Here is a 17,960-nt window from a genome sequence, read left to right on the forward strand (position 1 = left end):
AAAAAAAAAAAAACACAATCAATAACAGCCAGGTAAATATGTCTCCACTAGAGAGAGCCCCGCTATCCTACCAGAGTAGGCCCCGAATATTTCAACAGAGTTAAAGCACAATAAAAATCCTGTATAAAAATAATGGGCATCCTCAAAGAGGAAATTAATAAATCCCTTAAAGAAATACAGGAAAACACAAATGGTGTGAAGAAATGAACAAATAAATCACTTTTAAAAATCCAAAAAAACCACAAAGGTAAGAAAATGAATAAAACTGTTTAAGACCTGAAAGTATAATTAGAATCAACAAAGAAAACCCACACAGAGGGTAGAAAAGTTTGAGAAGCTCCTTTCCTTTCCTATTCATAAGATAATCAGTTCCCAGGGAAAGTATTTTCTTGTTATCTCCATTCCATTCTCCCCAGTCCTGCTTGTACCATGGTGGATCACGTGGGCATAAGCTGGGCCACTCAGGCCATAAGTAAAGGTTGGACAAGGCCTGAATAAACTTGCTGGCTCCACTGAAAGTTTATTGAGATGCTCATCTCACCTAAAATCTGGCTGGGTAAGGCTAGGGGAGAAATCTGGGTCCCTAAGAGGTGTCCCCTAAACAGTGCTATTAGAAAAGCAACTCAGATGGCTGGTGGGTTATAGGTAGAGAAATTTAGGGACAAAGGAAAGTCAGGCAGAGCCAGGAATATTTGAGTGCTCACCCCTCAGCCACTATGACATCAGGATCTTACAGGGACACCTCCTGACTTCTCATAGAGGTCCATAATCAGGTGAGGATGGGTTTCCTTCAGAGCTTGGTAGACTTGGTCTTTGCTGTCCCAGTCCCAGGACCTGCTGAGGCTGAAGAGTTTCCGCATCTTGCCTTGGTTGGTGGCCTCAGCCCGCACTGCCTCATACTCCTCTTCACTCAACACCAGATTATACAGCCTGTCCAAAAGAGGGTCCACTGATGTCACTCGGGCTACCAACTGCTCCCGATGGTTGTCCACAAAATGTATCCTGGCAGCAGCATCTAGGGGTGAAGACACTGGCACTGAGCAAAGCAAGGCAATTCCATGGGCTCTCACACTGACTGCCCACTTCTTGTTTTATTTATTTATTTATTCATTTATTTATTTATTTATTTTATTTTCAGGAACTTCATCTGCAACCCTGGCTCTGGAGAGTCATTTGAAAATAATTCTGTGCCTTTCCTGAGGCCTGTTATTTGTCTGACACTCTACCAAACCAGGAAGAAGGGTTCATGGTTGGGTGGTCAGTTTGGAAGTGTGTGGAGTTGTTGTCTCCATGGGAAGCAGCAAGGGGCATGAGAGGAACTCTGCCCTGGCCATGCATGTCTCCTGCCTGTCCTGATGAGATCTGCAAAGTTAGGTTCCCTCCTTTCCCACTGCCCTTCCCTCAAGGATCAGATGATCTACCAGCAGAATACTATTGGCCTGCCTGGCCTCATATAGATGTTAGTTACCTTTGAGTGCTTCAGCGATCATGTATGGTGCAGGTCTGAGGTCACCTGGAAGAAAAGAGAAATGGTGCAACTGTAATGATGCCTGTCACCAACACTCAATGCTCTCTGTGACTCTCCCATCCATGCCTGAGATTTTGAAAATGAGCTACAGAGATTCTAACATAGTCTGGAAGGTGAACATTTCCTTACTCACACAGGGAATTGAGGCACCAGGTGTATCCTCATTGCTAGAGAAGACATAAGAATCAGCAATAGCTCTTTCTCCCATATGATCTCAGCATCATTTTCATCCTAGATTGAAGTCTCTATGGAGAATTAACCAAGTCCCATGCTGGCTTATATCATTTGACATTTGATCCTGGGTAGAAAACTTTTTTTTTTTTTCTCATTTGACCTTGTACTCTCACATGCCACAAATGTTCTTGATTTGTTGCAGAATCAAGATGAAACAAGACTAAGCATATGAACAATGAGCAAATTTTAGCTTCAAGTGAAGGAGGTTAATAAATTTCAGCTCATGAATAAGCTCCAAATATTTAAGAAAACCCCAAATTCACTGTGCTCTAGCAGTTTAGGGAATTCATCTCAAGGACCCAGTTTGTAGTACTGGAAGCCCTGGTTCCATTCGTATGAAGGAAGGATGATATTCCATCTTGACACATCGTGATGTGCAGATAAACTGGAGCATCTCATCAAGAAAGTGATTGAGTATAATGAATTTTAAAACCAAGATGTAAGAGTTGGGACACAAGAGGGGGCATGATTATCATCTTCCAGTATTTGAATACTTTTCCACAGGAGAGGGAGGAGAGCTTAATGAGTCCCATAGAACAGAATTTAAAAAATCATGACAAAGATGTTGGCTTAATAAAGAATAACATCAACATTGCTCCCATCAGCTAAGGATCACACTATGAGATCTGTATTAACAGTATTTAACCTTTCCAATCATCCTATCAGTTACCCATTCTGATCTTCAGTTTACAGGTGAGGAAGCTCAGACTCAAATGAGTTAAGTCATTTTTTCAAGATTGTCTGAAGAGCAAGTGCTGGAGTGAGATTCAAACCCTGGCCTGATGTTGGGGCAGCTCAGTTCTCCACCGGTGGCTCACCCAAGCCAAGGCTGAGCAAAGCCTATTATTTTATCACATATTTAGACTGTTTCTAGCAGCTCAGAAGCAGGGACAATAACTATTTGACAGATGACAAGAGCTGGGCATCCCCAGATGTACTGATTAGAGGAGCTTGGTTTTAGAATTGTGAGCATTGAACTAAGACTGTTCTCTTATTTCATTAAAGAAATGTCACTATTTGGTTTTCTCTTGTCCATGTCAGCTTGAAAATATTGATGAGTTACAATAGCCAATAAAGAAATAAAAATCCAAAATTTTGGGACAGAAAACCTAACCACAGAAATGGAAACACTCTTTAAGAAAAATCATATATATGGAAGTAATTAAGGAGGGCCTTAGAAGATGAAAGGACATTCCTGAGGCTCATTGTTTGTAAGAATTAGTATTCTTATTCTTAAAAGCCCACTATACCCTCAATGCAGTCCCAGTTAACATGTTAGGGACAGTCTTCACAAATAGTGTTGGGGAAATGCTGAAATACATGTGGAACCACTAGAGACATAGGATGTCCATGGTAATTCTGAACAAAAACAATTTTGTAGAAAGCTTCATCACACCTGATTTCAAATCAATGCTATAGTCATAATAGTAAAAGTAGTATGGTATTGGCAGAAAAAGATGTGCAGATCAATAAAATATAATAGCAACCCAGATAAAAGTCCACACGACCATAGACAGCTACCTGGTCTTTGACAAAGAACAGGAAAGACAGCCTGTTAAACAAATGAAAAACTAGATAGCACTGTGTGGAAGAATTAAACTATATGCCTACCTCTCACTTTAAAAAGTCAACTCTAAATGATCAAAGACCTTAATACCCTGAAACTTGTAGAGGAAGATTAGGGAGAGCATTTCAACACAGCAGCACAAGTCACAATTGTGTGACTAAGACTCTGGTAGCCTAGGAATTAGATCTAATAATTGATAAATTGGATCTCAAGACACTAAAAGAGAAGTTCTGAGTATCAAAGGAAACTTAATTGAGTGAAGATGCAGCCAAGAATGGAAGAAACTACTTCCCAGTTAAAATTTGACAGATTAGTAACAGGAAAATGTATGGAACTGAAAACATAAACAAGAAGAAAACAGCACAGTTTTGAGGTTTGTCATAGGAATAACAACAGGATTCTTAAAGGAGGAAATACACAAAGGTAGGAAACACTTAGCTATTATGTCAATACAGCTTGAAATTACATATGATTCCCATTCTCATGCCGTGAGAATGTCCAATATTAAGGATTTAAATGATAATGAATGCTGGAGTGTATGTGGAGATAGCTAACACTTACACACTGCCTGTGGGAGTGCAAACTAGTGCAGCCTCTGTCTAAAGCAATCTGGAGGCTTCTTAAGAACTAGAAGTAGAACTACCATATAAACCAACCTTACTACTCCTGGTAATATATCTAAAGAAATACATATTCTACTATGGAGACATTTTCAAAGCCATGTTTCCTGAAGTTCTGTTCACAATATCTGGGAAATGCAAGAATCCTAGATGGCCCTTTACAGTTAATTCAGTAATGGAGTGTGGCTCATATATACCTTGGAGTTTTTCAGGGGTGAAGTAAATGGCTTTATGAAAGTAAAGTATACAATAGGAAGATAAGCCAGACCCCAAAGGAAAGACACAGCATCTCTCACATGCAGTTTCTATTCTGGAGCCTTTAGTTCTATGAAGTCGGTATATCCCTGGAAACTAGAAAAATAGAAATGGGGCAGTGATTTAGGAAGGAAAGGAGGGGAGTAGCTTATTGGTGAAATGAGGGTAGAGAGGGAATACTTGGAGCAGAAATGGTCAAACAGTAAGAGGGGTGGGAGATGGAGGCTATGGGGGGCAGATGGGATGGGTTACTGAAAATGAAGACAGTATTTAAAAGTCACATTGACACCAATACAAAAATCATAAAAGAGTTGAATACAAGACACCCTATCAGGATTGAAATGGGAGGTCTTAGAAGTAATGAGTTTCAAAAACAAAACGGAATTCCAGGTTGGGGTATCTCCATAGGAACCATTGGGCAGGGAGGCCCTGGAGGTTCCCATGACAATACAGGTGCATTTCATTTTTCTTGGCTCCACATCAGAGCTAGTGAATAAGAACTTATTGCCAAAGACACTACAAATGTTGACTATGTGGTTTAGAGAAATCAAGCTGGAACTGAGTTTGAAACTTCATTGTGATGCTTTATAGTGTGATGCTTTATAGATGATGTTAAGCAGGCTGCTGAAGAAGAAAAGGCATCAATTGCCAGGAAAGATGGTCCCATTGCTGCAATAGTGGCACAAGAGTGATGGGAGCAACCAGTAGCTCCCTGATTACACTTCTAGGCAACCCACAAATAGAATCCACCCCTAGCATTTTAAACTGAAAATACAAACAAACCCAGGCCTTTGGATGCCTTAGGCCCTTGAGAGAGGCTACTATTGCTACTTAGATAAATGGACATAGTGTCAATGCCCATCTACATATCTATGTTTATACCATAGACAAAGGATCTTTTAAGCCTTATCCAGGAAGCCTCTCGCTGCTGTGGATGGAGGTGAATGCAGACACCTGTGTCTGTGCAGGTTCCTGAGATGGTTGAGTACTCATCCCTATAAGTAGTTATTTACACCACACCTTAAGGTTCTAAGATTGTTGTGGAAGAGAAATTCGAAGAACGTACGGACAGAAGACATTGGGAAGGTTTGTGAAGATATGGAGAAGAGGTTGTGAAGTGGTCTCTTCTAAGCATAACATGTCTCATAGCACCTGCACTTAGGGTCCCTGACGCACACAAGTAGGGTCTGCGCATCAGTCAGCTAGATACGGGGAAGCAGCTCACAGGGACAATGCTGCTTAAATATTGGCAAATAATAGATTATGGGAGAAAGGGATGTATGCACTCCATCTGTATCCACTGGTAAACTCATTCCTTTTTGCTGGGTAGTTCAAACACACAGGAACACAGATGGCCCTAGTTAAGCTCTGAGAGACACAAAGCAAAGTTTATTACTGTGGGAAAGAAATTTGTTCACTCATCATGCTTGAGTCCCGAGAACACTATTGGAAACCACATGAGAGCGCACAATCGGAGGCATAGAGTCACAGGTGGCCTGTCCTATAAGGAGCATCTTTTATGGGCTTCCTGCCTCTTCTTTCTCCCCCTCCTCTCTTCTCTCCCCCCTCTTCCCTGCCCCTCCCCCTCTTCTGTTCTCCTTTCCTTCCCTTTCCTTCCCTTCAAATTTTCCTTCTCCTCTTCTCCCAGCTTGTTCTCACTCTAACTCTAACCACCTGTTTGGGATCTAGTAAAAGCCACATAACTAATCATTTCAAGACACCAAGAACTATTGACAATACACCTCTCCCTACTCATTGCCTTTCTTCAACCTTTGGAGTATCTGGACTTGAAAAAATTTACCTGGTTTCAACAAGGCTTCCCATATGAGATTCTTATTCTTCTTGTCTCTGATTTGCAGCTTAATCCCTGAACCCATGTGGCCAACGTGAATCTCTGAGAAGAGCTGGCATTCCCCGGGGCTCCTGTAGCACAACTCCAGTTCCTGAAGAGAGAGAGGGGGAACGAGAGAGGGATAGAGAGGCATTGTGAGAAACCTCTCTCCTCTCATGTGAACAGTGATTTCCACTCCCCCATACTTTCTTGCTCTTGCAAACCACATTAAACACCAGGTATCTTTTGCACTGATGTAACCCACAGCCTTTGAATGCAATCTTTACTCAGAAGGTTGGAACATTGTGAAGAGGACATAGAAAGAATGTAGCAATGAAGATACTGAGAATGTTAATCGACTCAATTTGGACTCTCATCATGATGTTTCTTTCCTGATGACTCTGACAAAAATGTGACAGGAAGCAACATAAGTAAGGGTTTATATTGTTGTTTAGTTTCATTAGGAGGAACATATAGAAGCTGGGGCTCCATTCTTGGTGGCAGCATTTTGTGGCACAGCTTGTTATATCCCAGAGGATCAGCAATCAGCTAGTAGATGTGGGGGTCAAGGCATGGATATAACCCTCATGGCTTGCCACAACTCCCCAAATATTAGCATTAACTAGGGATCAAGTGTTGAAACGGTTACACCTGTAGGAGGCATTTTTGATTTAAACCATAACAACTGAGATGTCATCCTGAAAAGTCGGCTCATACATCTTAAGCCAGGGCTTGCTGTCCACGTTAGGCTGACCCCTTCTCCATGCCATATGAATGCAATCCCTCAATTCCCCAGGCCTGCTCTGCTGTATTCCTGTGTGGTCCCTTAGATTGTTTTCCAGCTAACTAGGATGTATTCTTACTCATCCCAAATCCCAATAGTTTTCTCCCCAATCTCAGTTGATGCAAAGCCCACAGGTTTCCCAAGCCTGGTATCTGACCCTGAAGAGCAGTAAATATCTGGATTCTTACCTTTGGGATGATTTCCAGCTTCTTGGATGCAGACACAATGTAGCGTGAGCCGATGTAAAGAGAGTCTACTGGGGGTGGCTTATTTATTCGAACAAACTGAAACTTCATTTCTTCTTCATCAATAGCCTAGGGAACATTGCAGATAGCGATTAGGTAGATTTCTGATCTACAACAGCTATCTGGGGTGAATAAGGTGAGGTGGTGGATCAGTGTCGGAGGTGGGATCAGGTGACATCACCCGGCAGTCTTCTGCCTTGTGTTCTGCCACACACTGTTCAATTATTGGCCCCTGTCATATTCATTTCAGGGTCCCTGCCATAGAGGAAGGGGTTTGGCTAAATGTTGAATGTGGAGAATTGCCATCCTTCTGATGGGTGGAAAGGGGCCACAGAAGGCTGTGCAGAGATAAAGGGGCATTTAAGGCAGTGGAGAGAGGCTCTGTTGTAAGGGGCCAAGAAGAGTGCAGAATCATAAACACCAGAGTTCTCCGTATAGAACTGCATCACCAGCGGAGAATCTCTCCAAGGTGTTTATATTCTGTGTCTCAATTTTTCCGTCACCCCACCCTGGCCCCACCCACCATTGGGGTTCTCAGTGTCACCTTCCGGATGGTGCAGTCATTGGGGATCAGGTAGAGATGAAGGGTGAGTTCGTTGAGATTGAGATGATAGTAGATCAGTGTGATGGAAGTGATGGGGATGAAGTGTCCAAAAGCAGGGATCATTCTCACTAGAATTCCCACTGGGGAGAAGCTTGGGATTTTCAGTACTGCGTAGTGCTGCTCCACCCTGGCTGGAATTTCTAGGATGATCCCATGTTCTTGAAAGTGGGCCACACGGAACAAGAAGATGTCCATTTGTTCCTCTGTGAATAAAAATTTTCAAAAATGTAGATTTATCATTTCCATTGAGCGGTGCTTGGTTGGAAAAACAGCATCCCAGGATTTAGATTGACTGTGGAATGAAATGGCCACCATAGTTGGTGCGACAATTTGGGAAGGAGTAAGAGGTGTGACCTTGTTGGAGGAGGTGTGTTACTGGGATGGACTTAGAGGTTTCAAAAGCCTTTTCTACTTCCATGTTCCTTTCTCTCTCCTCCCTGAAGATAAATATGTAAACTTTCAGCTGCTGCTCCAGTGCCAAGCCTTCCAGCTTTCTACCATGTTTGATGCAGTGATGGTCTTGGACTCACCCTCTGATTCTGCAAGTCCCAATAAAATATTTCTTCTACAAGTTCCTTGGTCATGATATCTTTTAGCTTTTACTAATTTTTGATGTTTATGAGAAAAACTATGAACTAAAAATATGGTTTTATTAATTGATCCTAAGTAAGAACATATCAGAACAATGAAACCTTTTCATAGTATTGATTCCCCATGCCAGGAAGTTGAATCTGACTTTCTACTAGAGGTCATTCATGCTGACTCCCTCACTGGATCAGTCTTGGCTGTGGCCCTGGGTAGCTGCTGGCAGAGCATTCACAGTGGAGTGGATTCTTGAGAAACTGGAGAATGAGTAGGTTCTCTGAGGTGCTGCTATCTCTAGCCTTGGTGTCTTGGGGTTGGCAGTGTCTACTAATATGCTTGTTTCAGGCTGGAGCTTGATGTTATAAAAGCAACCTGATGGTACCTACTTTTGTTCACTGAAGACATTGCTGGATAGATCCCTGAATTGGTTAACATAAAATGTGAGTTGATAAAATCTAGAATCACCTTGGTTACAGGCCTTAGGGCATGATAGAAGGAGATTATCTTGATCAGGAAATGTTGATTTGGAGGGCCTACTTTTGTGAAATCCAAGAACTAGGTTCCAGAACTGTGTAATATGGAGAACGTCACAGGAGCACAAGCATTCACTGTTCTCTGCTCCCTCTGTTGACACAAGTGTACCAGGCACTGCAAGCTCCATGTTCTCAGACTGGGTAGGATGAACTATTTCTTTTAAATGTGAGGCAAAATAAATCTTTTCTCTAAGTTTCTTTGGTCAGATATTTTTGGTTGAGCTACAAGACATGAAACTGGCTAGAAAATTGGCACTAGCAGTTGGGTCATTTCTATACTAAACCTAATCATATGGTTCTTAGGCATTTGGGTGTGTTTTGTGGCTAGAGTCTGCAAGAGTTTTTACTTCAGACTACAAAAGCTGAGAAGACTATTGGGACATTCTGGTGTAAAGAGGTCAGACACGAATACTGTTCATGAGGTTTCAGAGAGTACCAAGGTTTCTATTGGGAACTGTAAAAGGATCCATTCCTGTGACAGTTTGCCTAAGAATCTGCTTTCATTGAGTACATGCCCTGAATGTGAGTGAAGTTCAATTGAAAGATTAATTTGGTAGGAAGACATTTAAGACAGTAAACATTCACCCTGATTCAAAAAATCAGCTGCAATTGTTGGAGATCAGCATCACTCTTCCAAAGATCACCTTGTGAAGATTGAAATTCATTTAAAGGCAGCTTGTAGTGAAGACATTACTTTAAATCTCAGATAAGTGGTGGTCTTTATGGATTTTAAAACTGTTGGAATTACTAAAGGTTTTAGAGACCTTTGAAACTGCCTGACTCCCTTCTTGCAGGAGTAAATGATATTCATTACCTTCCTAAGACCTGATGGGACTATGTGGTGCCTGATTTTCTTTGCTAATATTGGAACTTTACTGAGGCATTTAAGACGACTTACCAAATTCTTTCATTTCTATTCTCATTTTAGGGTTTTAACAAAGGGTCCTACTACAAATTTGTGGATATAAGTCATACTTATTCTGCTTTAGCCTCCTGAATTGTGGAATTGCATGTCTGTGCCACCACCTGGCCCTGTGGCTGTCCTTCCTAAATGTATTGCTGCTTTCTAGCACTGTAACATTATAATCTCCTTTAAATATTCCACTGGGGCAACTGCCTGATCTGATAGTGGGAGTGAGAAACAGGAAAGGCAGTGACCTGCAGGGAAGAAGCTTGAGTGGTGACTGGGGCAAGTGTTGTTGGGGAGACCTGGAAATCTGCGTGGAGCTGCTGGGTGACCTTATTAGACAAACTAGGAAGGCACCATCTGGGGAGCAGTGCTCCTGGGTCAGTGTCAGGAGCTCAGGGCCTCGAGTGTTTGTGGATGTCACTATTAATTTTACTTGTTTTGTAAGATTTTACAACTGAGTCCTGCTTGGCTTCTTCATCTTCATTTTCTTCTTCTTGTGTGCTTGCATTAAATATGAATATCTTTAACCCAGAGGATTAAACTTGTTTTCTATTCATTGTTCTTTAACTGCTGGAGCAGCCCATGTTTCTGTTTCACCTCACATGACTTCTTCAGCTTTTAGGTCTCACCTCTATGGCTGCTCTGCACCTTTATACCATGAACACACATCATCTTCATCTCCTATGAGCTGGATTCTTCTGGTATCTATGGTGGGCTTTTTCCTGTTCTCCTTGAAGTAGGAGAGGAAGTCAGTCTCAGTCGCCAGTTGTACAACCCCTGGTTCCTTGCTGTTGTTGCTTTTCCTCTTTTTAGGCAGCCTGAGTGTTCAGAATATCCTACTCTTGAATTCTTAACACCGCCCCCACCAGCATGGAGAGAGGTGTACTAATGGTTTTCTTTAAGAGATCTTTCTCTGGAAACATCGTATTTGTTAAAATAACTACTGGAAGTATTTTTATAGATGACTGAGGCTGGAACATTTTATGATCCCTCCCTCTTTCTTAAGAAGCTCTTCTTTTTGACTCCAGTATCCCAATGGTATCTGATGACGTCATTTCTCATCCTAGAGCAGTATAATGCCTGACAGTATTGGTAGACCTTGGGTACCAAATGATCCTTACAGTTTTCTTAGTCATCATTTTCAACAAACTCTTCTCATTGCTCAGTTTATTCTTGGTTTCCTGCTGATTTCAAGAGAGCTTTGGTGTATAAAAAGATCTTAATAAATGCACTTAATATTGCTACTGAGACATCACTTTCCACTTACAGAACTCTTTTAGGTAAAACAGAAATAAATTCCTAATGCTGGGGAACACATACTTCAAAGAATTTACATCAGACAAGAAGGTATAGAAAACATCTCAGTATCACCTCTATAGCCCACTCTGTATCACTAAGGAAGCCATGAGACCTTCCCTCATCACCATCATCCTATAGTCTGCTATGTGACCTATCAAGTCCTCCCAATAGTACCACCCTGCTCCTTATGCTTCCCTTGATTACCTGGAAGAGCTACAAAGTGAGGAAGGTACACAGCAGCCACAGCTCCCTGCTCAGCTTTGATGGCAAACAAAGGTCCAGCCACTATGTGAGTGTGCTTCAAGGGAGTCTTTTCCAGGTGTTGGGTCCAGGTACAGAATCCAATATCGATGGACACTGCCCTTGTCACCACAAAGCAGAGTCCTGTGTTGGGACAGTGGTAGGAACCAGGCACAGGAAACTGAACTCTAGAAGAAGGACAGGAACATACCAGTGAAAGCCAGCTCTGCTCGTCTGCTGAGTGCAGACTCAGTCCAGGGATGGAGACACCAAAGACTTTAGCCAGATGACTCTGAGCTCTGGTTCCTCTGCTGTGTCTATGTGGATCATTGACTAAGTCACTTAACCACCAAATCTCTTTCCCCATCTGTTGTGTTGGAGGCAACGACAACACCATCTCATATACCTGTGAGTACTGAGTGATCCAGAGCACACCTACAGGTGCCACACACCTGGAACAGTCAGCTCCTGTGATGATGACTAGGGTGATGATATAGGTGTGTGTGTGTGTGTGTGTGTGTGTGTGTGTGTGTGTGTGTGTGTGTGAACTTCTGGGGATCAAGCTAGGTCCTTGTGCAGAGTAAGCAAGGGCACTACTACTTAGGTTCATCTTCAGTTTTTACTGTTAATATTCTTAAAGTATATTTAACAAAATCAGAGTTCATCTGATAATATGAGTGATGAATCCTTGGACCTGACAAAAAATGCTGTACCAAGATCTTCAGTGAATTTCTCAAGGCTTCTTGACAGATGTGTGGACAAGTATAAGTTTCTGTTGAAGGAAGTTCAAGTGGCAGTTTTCCAGCTGACAGAGTGACTCTGACAGTGTGGAAGAGGGTAACAGGTTATGGAAGACACCATGACTATGTATATAATCACTGTGTATATATTATTCTTAGGACTATAATTCTTGGAGGCCAGGGCATCCTCATGTTCTTGACCCTAGTGGGTTCTTAGCACACAGTGGTTGGTAGTGAAGCAGGAGTGCTGAGTTTATAGGGATTTAAAAGAAATCTAAGAGACAGGAGAAACCAAATGCAATGAGCGAACAGATGCTGTTTACACCATGACTAACATAATCAGCAGAAAGTCCTCACTTCAGGTAATGAGGAAAGTTAAGCAGACTGATTAGATGGTTTGAAGGACTAATGTCAGGTCTATTGATGTGGTAATGGTGATCTGGTCATGGCAGACAAGGTCCTGTCTTAATTACGGGGCAGGCATAGTGAAATGTTTGTGGGTAAAAACACCTAATGTCCTGCACTTAGAATACTGTGACAGTGATGACAAGGGAGGAATGTGAGTAGTTTAAACAAACTTGGATGAATGTTGCTGGAGGTGCATAACTGGACAGGGAAGTTCTTGTGCTCTCTAGTTTTGTAAATGTTTGAAAATTTCATGAAAAAGACCCCTATTTTTATAACAACCCAAACTTCTTATTCCAGTTGTGGCCTTGACACCTGTATTGGTGAGGAATTGAGGAGACACTGTAGAGACTAGGTGTGTGCTGGGGAAAGTCATGTTATCCAGGCAGAGCTCACTCACCGGTACAGGTTTCTCTCTCTGTCAACCACCTCAGTAACCACAGGCCCTGTAGGGCCCCAGAAGTCATCTTCAGTTCCCAATGGTTCTGTGTGCTTGTGTCCTGAAGAGTTAGGAGAAGATGGATGGAAAGTCTTTTGTGGTGTAAGTTGTGAGCACATTGCTCTAAAGAGACTCGTCTCCCTAGCTTTCTTCAGTAGTGGACCATGGCTGAACTTGTTTCCAGGTTTTCCAGTCTAGGCTTTAGCAGGAATTACATCTGCAGGTTTTATCACTGTTCCTCAGACTACAGGCATGATTTTCATATCTATCTATCTATCTATCTATCTATCTATCTATCTACCTATCTATCTATCTCTACTCTATCTATAGAGTTTTGTCTTTCTACCCTTCTTTTTGACCACCAGCCCAGCATAATACCTGCTTCCACACCAGCTCATGTGTTTTCTTTTTTAAATTTTATTTCTTCATTTTACATATCAACCACAGTTCCCCTTCCCTTGTCTCCTCCCCCTCTCCCTACTTCTGCCCAACTTACCTTTATCCACTCCTCAGAAAGGGTAAGGTCTCTCATGGTGAGTCAACAAAGCATGTTACATTCAGTTGAGGCAGGACTAAGCACCACCCCTTTCCCTCCATCAAGGCTGAGCAAGGCATGCCACCATATAGAATGGGCTCCAAACAACCAGCTCATGCACTAGGGATATATCCTGGTTCCACACGCTGACCAGTTTACAAAGCTGTTGCCCACATGCAAAGGGCCTGGGTTTGGTCCTATGCAGACTTCTCAGCTGTCAGTCTAGTGCCCGAGGTCTCCCATAAGTTTGAGTCAGCTTTCTCTGTGTATTTCCCATCATGATCTTGATCTTCACTTACTCATATAATTCCCTCCTCCCTCTCTTCAACTGGACTCCCTTAGCTTGTCCCGGTGCTTTGTGGATATCTACATCTGCTTCCATCAGTTACTGGATGAAGGTTCTATGATGACAGGGTAGTCATCAATCTGATTAAAAGGGAAGGACAGTTCAGGCACCCTCTCTACTATTGATGGGGTCTTAGCTGGGGTCATCCTTGTGGATTCCTGGGAATTTCCCTAGCATCAGGTTTCTTCCTAGCCCCTTAATGGCTCCCTTTATCGGGATATCTATATCCTTTCTCTCCCACCTATCTCTCCTCCAACACCATCATCTTGTTCCCTCATGTTTTCAACCCCCATCCCCTCACCTATACTGCCCCCAGCCCAGAATTTACCCAGTAGATCTCATTTATTCTCCCTTTCCAGGGTGATGCATGCTTCCCTCTTAGGGACCTCCTTGTTATCCAACTTCTCTGGAGCTGTGGATTTTGGTCTAGTTATTCTTTGCTTTATATCTGTTATCCATTTATTTATTTATTTATTTATTTATTTATTTATTTATTTATTTATCAGGGTTCTCTTTTTTCTTCCTTCATTTATTTTTTATTTGAATTAGAAACAAGATTGTTTTACATGTCAGTCCCACTTCCCTCTCCTTCCTCTCCTAACTTACCACCCTCTCAACTAAAACCCTACCTATCACATATCCTTTCTGCTCCCCAGGTAGGGTGAGGCCTTCCATAGGGGTCATCAGAGTCTATCATATCATTTGGTTTAGGGCCTATGCCCACCCACGTGTGTCTTGGTTCAGGGAGTATACCGGTATGTGGATTGGGCTCCCAAAGTCCACACCTATGCTAGGGATAAGAACGGAATTACTACAGGAGGTCCTGTGGATTTCTGAGGTCTCATCACTGAGACCCTTTTCCTGGGGTCTGGATCAGTCCCATGCTGCTGTCCCATCTATCATTCTGGGGACCAAGGGCTGCACATTGTTCACGTCAGCTGTTTCTATGGGTTTCACCAGCCTGGTCTGGACCCCTTTGCTCATCACTTGTTCTTCTCTGCAACTGAATTCCAGTTCAGTTCAGTGATTAGTTGTGGGTATCTGCTTCTACTTCATAGTGCTGCTATGAACATTGTTGAACAGATGCCCTTGTTGTATGAATGTGCTTCTTTTGGGTATAAGCCTAAGAATGGGATTGCTGGATCTTGTGGTAGACTGATTCCCATTTTCTTGAGGAGTCGCCATATTGATTTCCAAAGTGGATGTACAAGTTGGCACTCCCACCAGCAGTGGAGGAGTGTGATCCTTTCCCCACATCCTCTCCAGCATAAACTGTCATTGGTGTTTTTTATTTTAGCCATTCTGACAGGAGTAAGATGGTATCTCAGAGTTGTTTTGATTTGCATTTCCCTGATGGCTAAGGATGTTGAACTCTTTCTTATGTGCCTTTCAGCCATTTTAGATTCCTCTATTGAGAATTGTCTATGTAGTTCTGTACCCCACTTTTTTATTGGATTCTTTGGTGTTTTGGAGACTAGCTTCTTGACTTTGTATATTTCAGAAATCAACCCTCTGTCAGATGTGGGGTTGGTGAATACCTTTTCCCAGTCTGTCAGCTGTCTTTTTGTTTTACTGACTGTTTCCATAGCCTTACAGAAGCTTCTCAGTTTCAGGAGTTCCCATTTATCAATTGTTGATCTCAGTGTCTGTGCTACTGGTGTTATGTTCATGAAGTGGTCTCCTGTACCAATTAGTTCAAAGGTGTTTCCTACTTTCTCTTCTAATAGGTTCAGTGTGGCTGGATGTATGTTGAGGTCTTTGATCCATTTGGACTTAAGTTTTGTGCATGGCGATAGACATGGATCTATCTGCAGTCTTATACTTTTTTGGCAGTACCATTTGTTGAAGATTCTTTCTTTATTCCATTGTATAAATTTAGCTTCTTTGTCAAAAATCAAGTATTCGTAGGTGTGTGGGTTAATATCGGTGTTTTCAACTCTATTCCATTGGTCTCTTGTCTATTTTTGTGCCAATACCAAGCTGTTTTCAGGACTATAACTCTGTAATAGAGCTTGAAGTCAGGGATAGTGATGCCTCCAGAAGTTCCTTTATTGTACAGGGTTGTTTTGGCTATCCTAGGTCTTTTGATTTTCCATATAAAGTTGAGAATTGTTCTTTCAAGGTCTGTAAAGAATTGTGTTGGGATTTTGATGGGGATTGCATTGAATCTGTAGATTGCTTTTGGCAAGATTGCCATTTTTACTATGTTGATCCTACCTATCCAAGAACATGGGAGATCCTTCCATTTTTCTAGTATCTTCTTTAATTTCTTTCTTTAGAGACTCAAAATTTTTATGGTACAGGTCTTTCACCATTTTGTTTAGTGTTACCCCAAGGTATTTTATGTTGTTCGTGGCAATTGTAAAAGGTGCTGTTTCTCTGATATCTTTTTCTCAAAAGTATCATCTGTATATAGTAGTGCTACAGATTTTTTTATTTAATCTTGTATCCTGTCACTTTGTTGAAGGTGTTTATCAGCTGTAGGAGTTCCCTGGTAGTGTTTTTTGGGTCACTCATGCAGAGCATCACCATCTGCAAATAGTTAAAGTTTGACATGTTCCTTTCTGCTTTGTGACCCCTTGATCTCTTTTTGTTGTCTTATTGCTCTAGCTAGAACTTCAAGGACAATATTGAAGACGTATGGAGAGAGTGGACAGCCTTGTCTTGTCCCCGATTTTAGAGGAATTACATTGAGTTTCTCTCCATTTAATTTGATGTTGGCTGTTGGCTTGGTGTATATTGCTTTTATTATGTTAAGGTATGTTCCTGTTATCCCTGATCTTTCCAAGATCTTTATCATGAAGAGGTGTTGGATTTTGTCAAAGGCTTTTTTGGCATCTGGTGACATGATCATGTGGTTTTTCTTCCTCAGTCTGTTTACATGGTGGATTACACTGATTGATTTTCGTATGTTGAACCATCCTTGCATTCCTGGCATGAAGCCTACTTGATCATGGTGGTTGATTTCTTTGATATGTTCTCGAATTTGGTTTGCAGAATTTTATTGTTATTTTTGCATCAATGTTCATGAGGCATATTGGTCTGTAATTCTCTTTGTTAGTTGTGTCTTTGTGTGGCTTGGGTATCACCATTATTGAAGCCTTGTAAAAAGAGTTTGGCAATGAACCTTCTGCTTCTATTGTGTGGAGTATTTTGAGGAGAATTGGTGTTAACTGTTGCTTGAAATTCAGGTAGAATTCTGCACTGAAGCCATCTGGCCCTGGGCTTTTTTTGGTTGGGAGACTTTTGATGACTGCTTCTATTTCATTAGGGCTTATAGGTCTATTTAAGTTGCTTATCTTGATTTAATTTTCGTAAATGAAATCTGTCCCCCAAATTGTCCATTTCCTTTAGATTTTCTAATTTTGAAGAATATAGGTTTTCGACATATGACCTGATGATTCTCTGAATTTCCTCTGTGTCTGTTGTTATGTCACCCTTTTCATTCCTGATTTTATTAATTTGCATGTTCACTCTCTGCCTTTTGGCAAGTTTGGATAAAGATTTGTCTATCTTGTTGATCTTCTAAAAGAACTATCTCTTTGTTTCATTGATACTTTGTTTTGTTCTCCTAGTTTCCACTTTATTGTTTTCAGCCCTCAATTTGATTTCTTCCTGGCATCTACTCCTCTGGGATGTATTTGCTTCTTTGTGTTCTAAAGCTTTCAGTTGTGCTGTTAATTCTCTAGTGTGATTATTCTCCTGTTTCTTCATGTGGGCACTTAGCGCTATGAACTTTCCTCTTAGCACTGCTTTCAAAGTGTCCCATAAGTTTGGATATGTTGTGTCAACCTTCTTATTGAATTCTAGGAAATCTTTAATTTCTTTTGTTTTAAATTTCTTCCTAGACCCAGGGATTGTGCAATTGGGCTTTACTTAATTTCCATGAATTTGTAGGTGTTCTGAAATTTGTGTTGTTATTGAATTCTAACCTTAAAGCATGGTGGTCTGATAAGATACTGGGGGTTATTTTAATTTTTTTTTACCTGTTGAGGTTTGCTATGTTGCCAAGTATGTGGTCAATTTTAGAGAATGTTCCATGTGGTGTTGAGAAGAAGGTATATTCTTTTGTATTTGGATGGAATGTTCTATAGAAGTCTGTTAAGCCCAATTGGGCCATAACTTCTATTAGTTCCTTTGTTTCCTTTTTAAGTTTCTGTCTGGTGTTCTTGTCCAGTTATGAGAGTGGGGTGTTGAAGTCTCCCACCGTAAGTGTGTGTGGGTTTATGTGTGATTTGAGTTTCAGTAATGTTTCTTTTA

General features: G+C 41.4%; 1 protein-coding gene across 1 annotated transcript in view; it reads right to left on the reverse strand.

The window, feature by feature from the left end:
- Positions 1 to 722: 722 nt before the first annotated feature.
- LOC100758136 (NACHT, LRR and PYD domains-containing protein 1a) overlaps positions 723 to 17,960 on the reverse strand; it is a 55,261-nt gene continuing 38,023 nt past the window's right edge. Inside the window, exons 7-13 of the mRNA XM_035448127.1 lie at positions 12,781 to 12,880; positions 11,200 to 11,423; positions 7,609 to 7,871; positions 7,008 to 7,133; positions 6,006 to 6,147; positions 1,469 to 1,513; positions 723 to 1,015 (exon numbers count right to left, since the gene is read on the reverse strand). Coding sequence (XP_035304018.1) covers positions 723 to 1,015; positions 1,469 to 1,513; positions 6,006 to 6,147; positions 7,008 to 7,133; positions 7,609 to 7,871; positions 11,200 to 11,423; positions 12,781 to 12,880 — 1,193 coding nt within the window. The remainder of the gene's footprint in view (positions 1,016 to 1,468; positions 1,514 to 6,005; positions 6,148 to 7,007; positions 7,134 to 7,608; positions 7,872 to 11,199; positions 11,424 to 12,780; positions 12,881 to 17,960) is intronic.

The sequence above is a fragment of the Cricetulus griseus genome, chromosome 7, assembly GCF_003668045.3.
Source record: "Cricetulus griseus strain 17A/GY chromosome 7, alternate assembly CriGri-PICRH-1.0, whole genome shotgun sequence".
Lineage (NCBI taxonomy): Eukaryota > Metazoa > Chordata > Mammalia > Rodentia > Cricetidae > Cricetulus > Cricetulus griseus.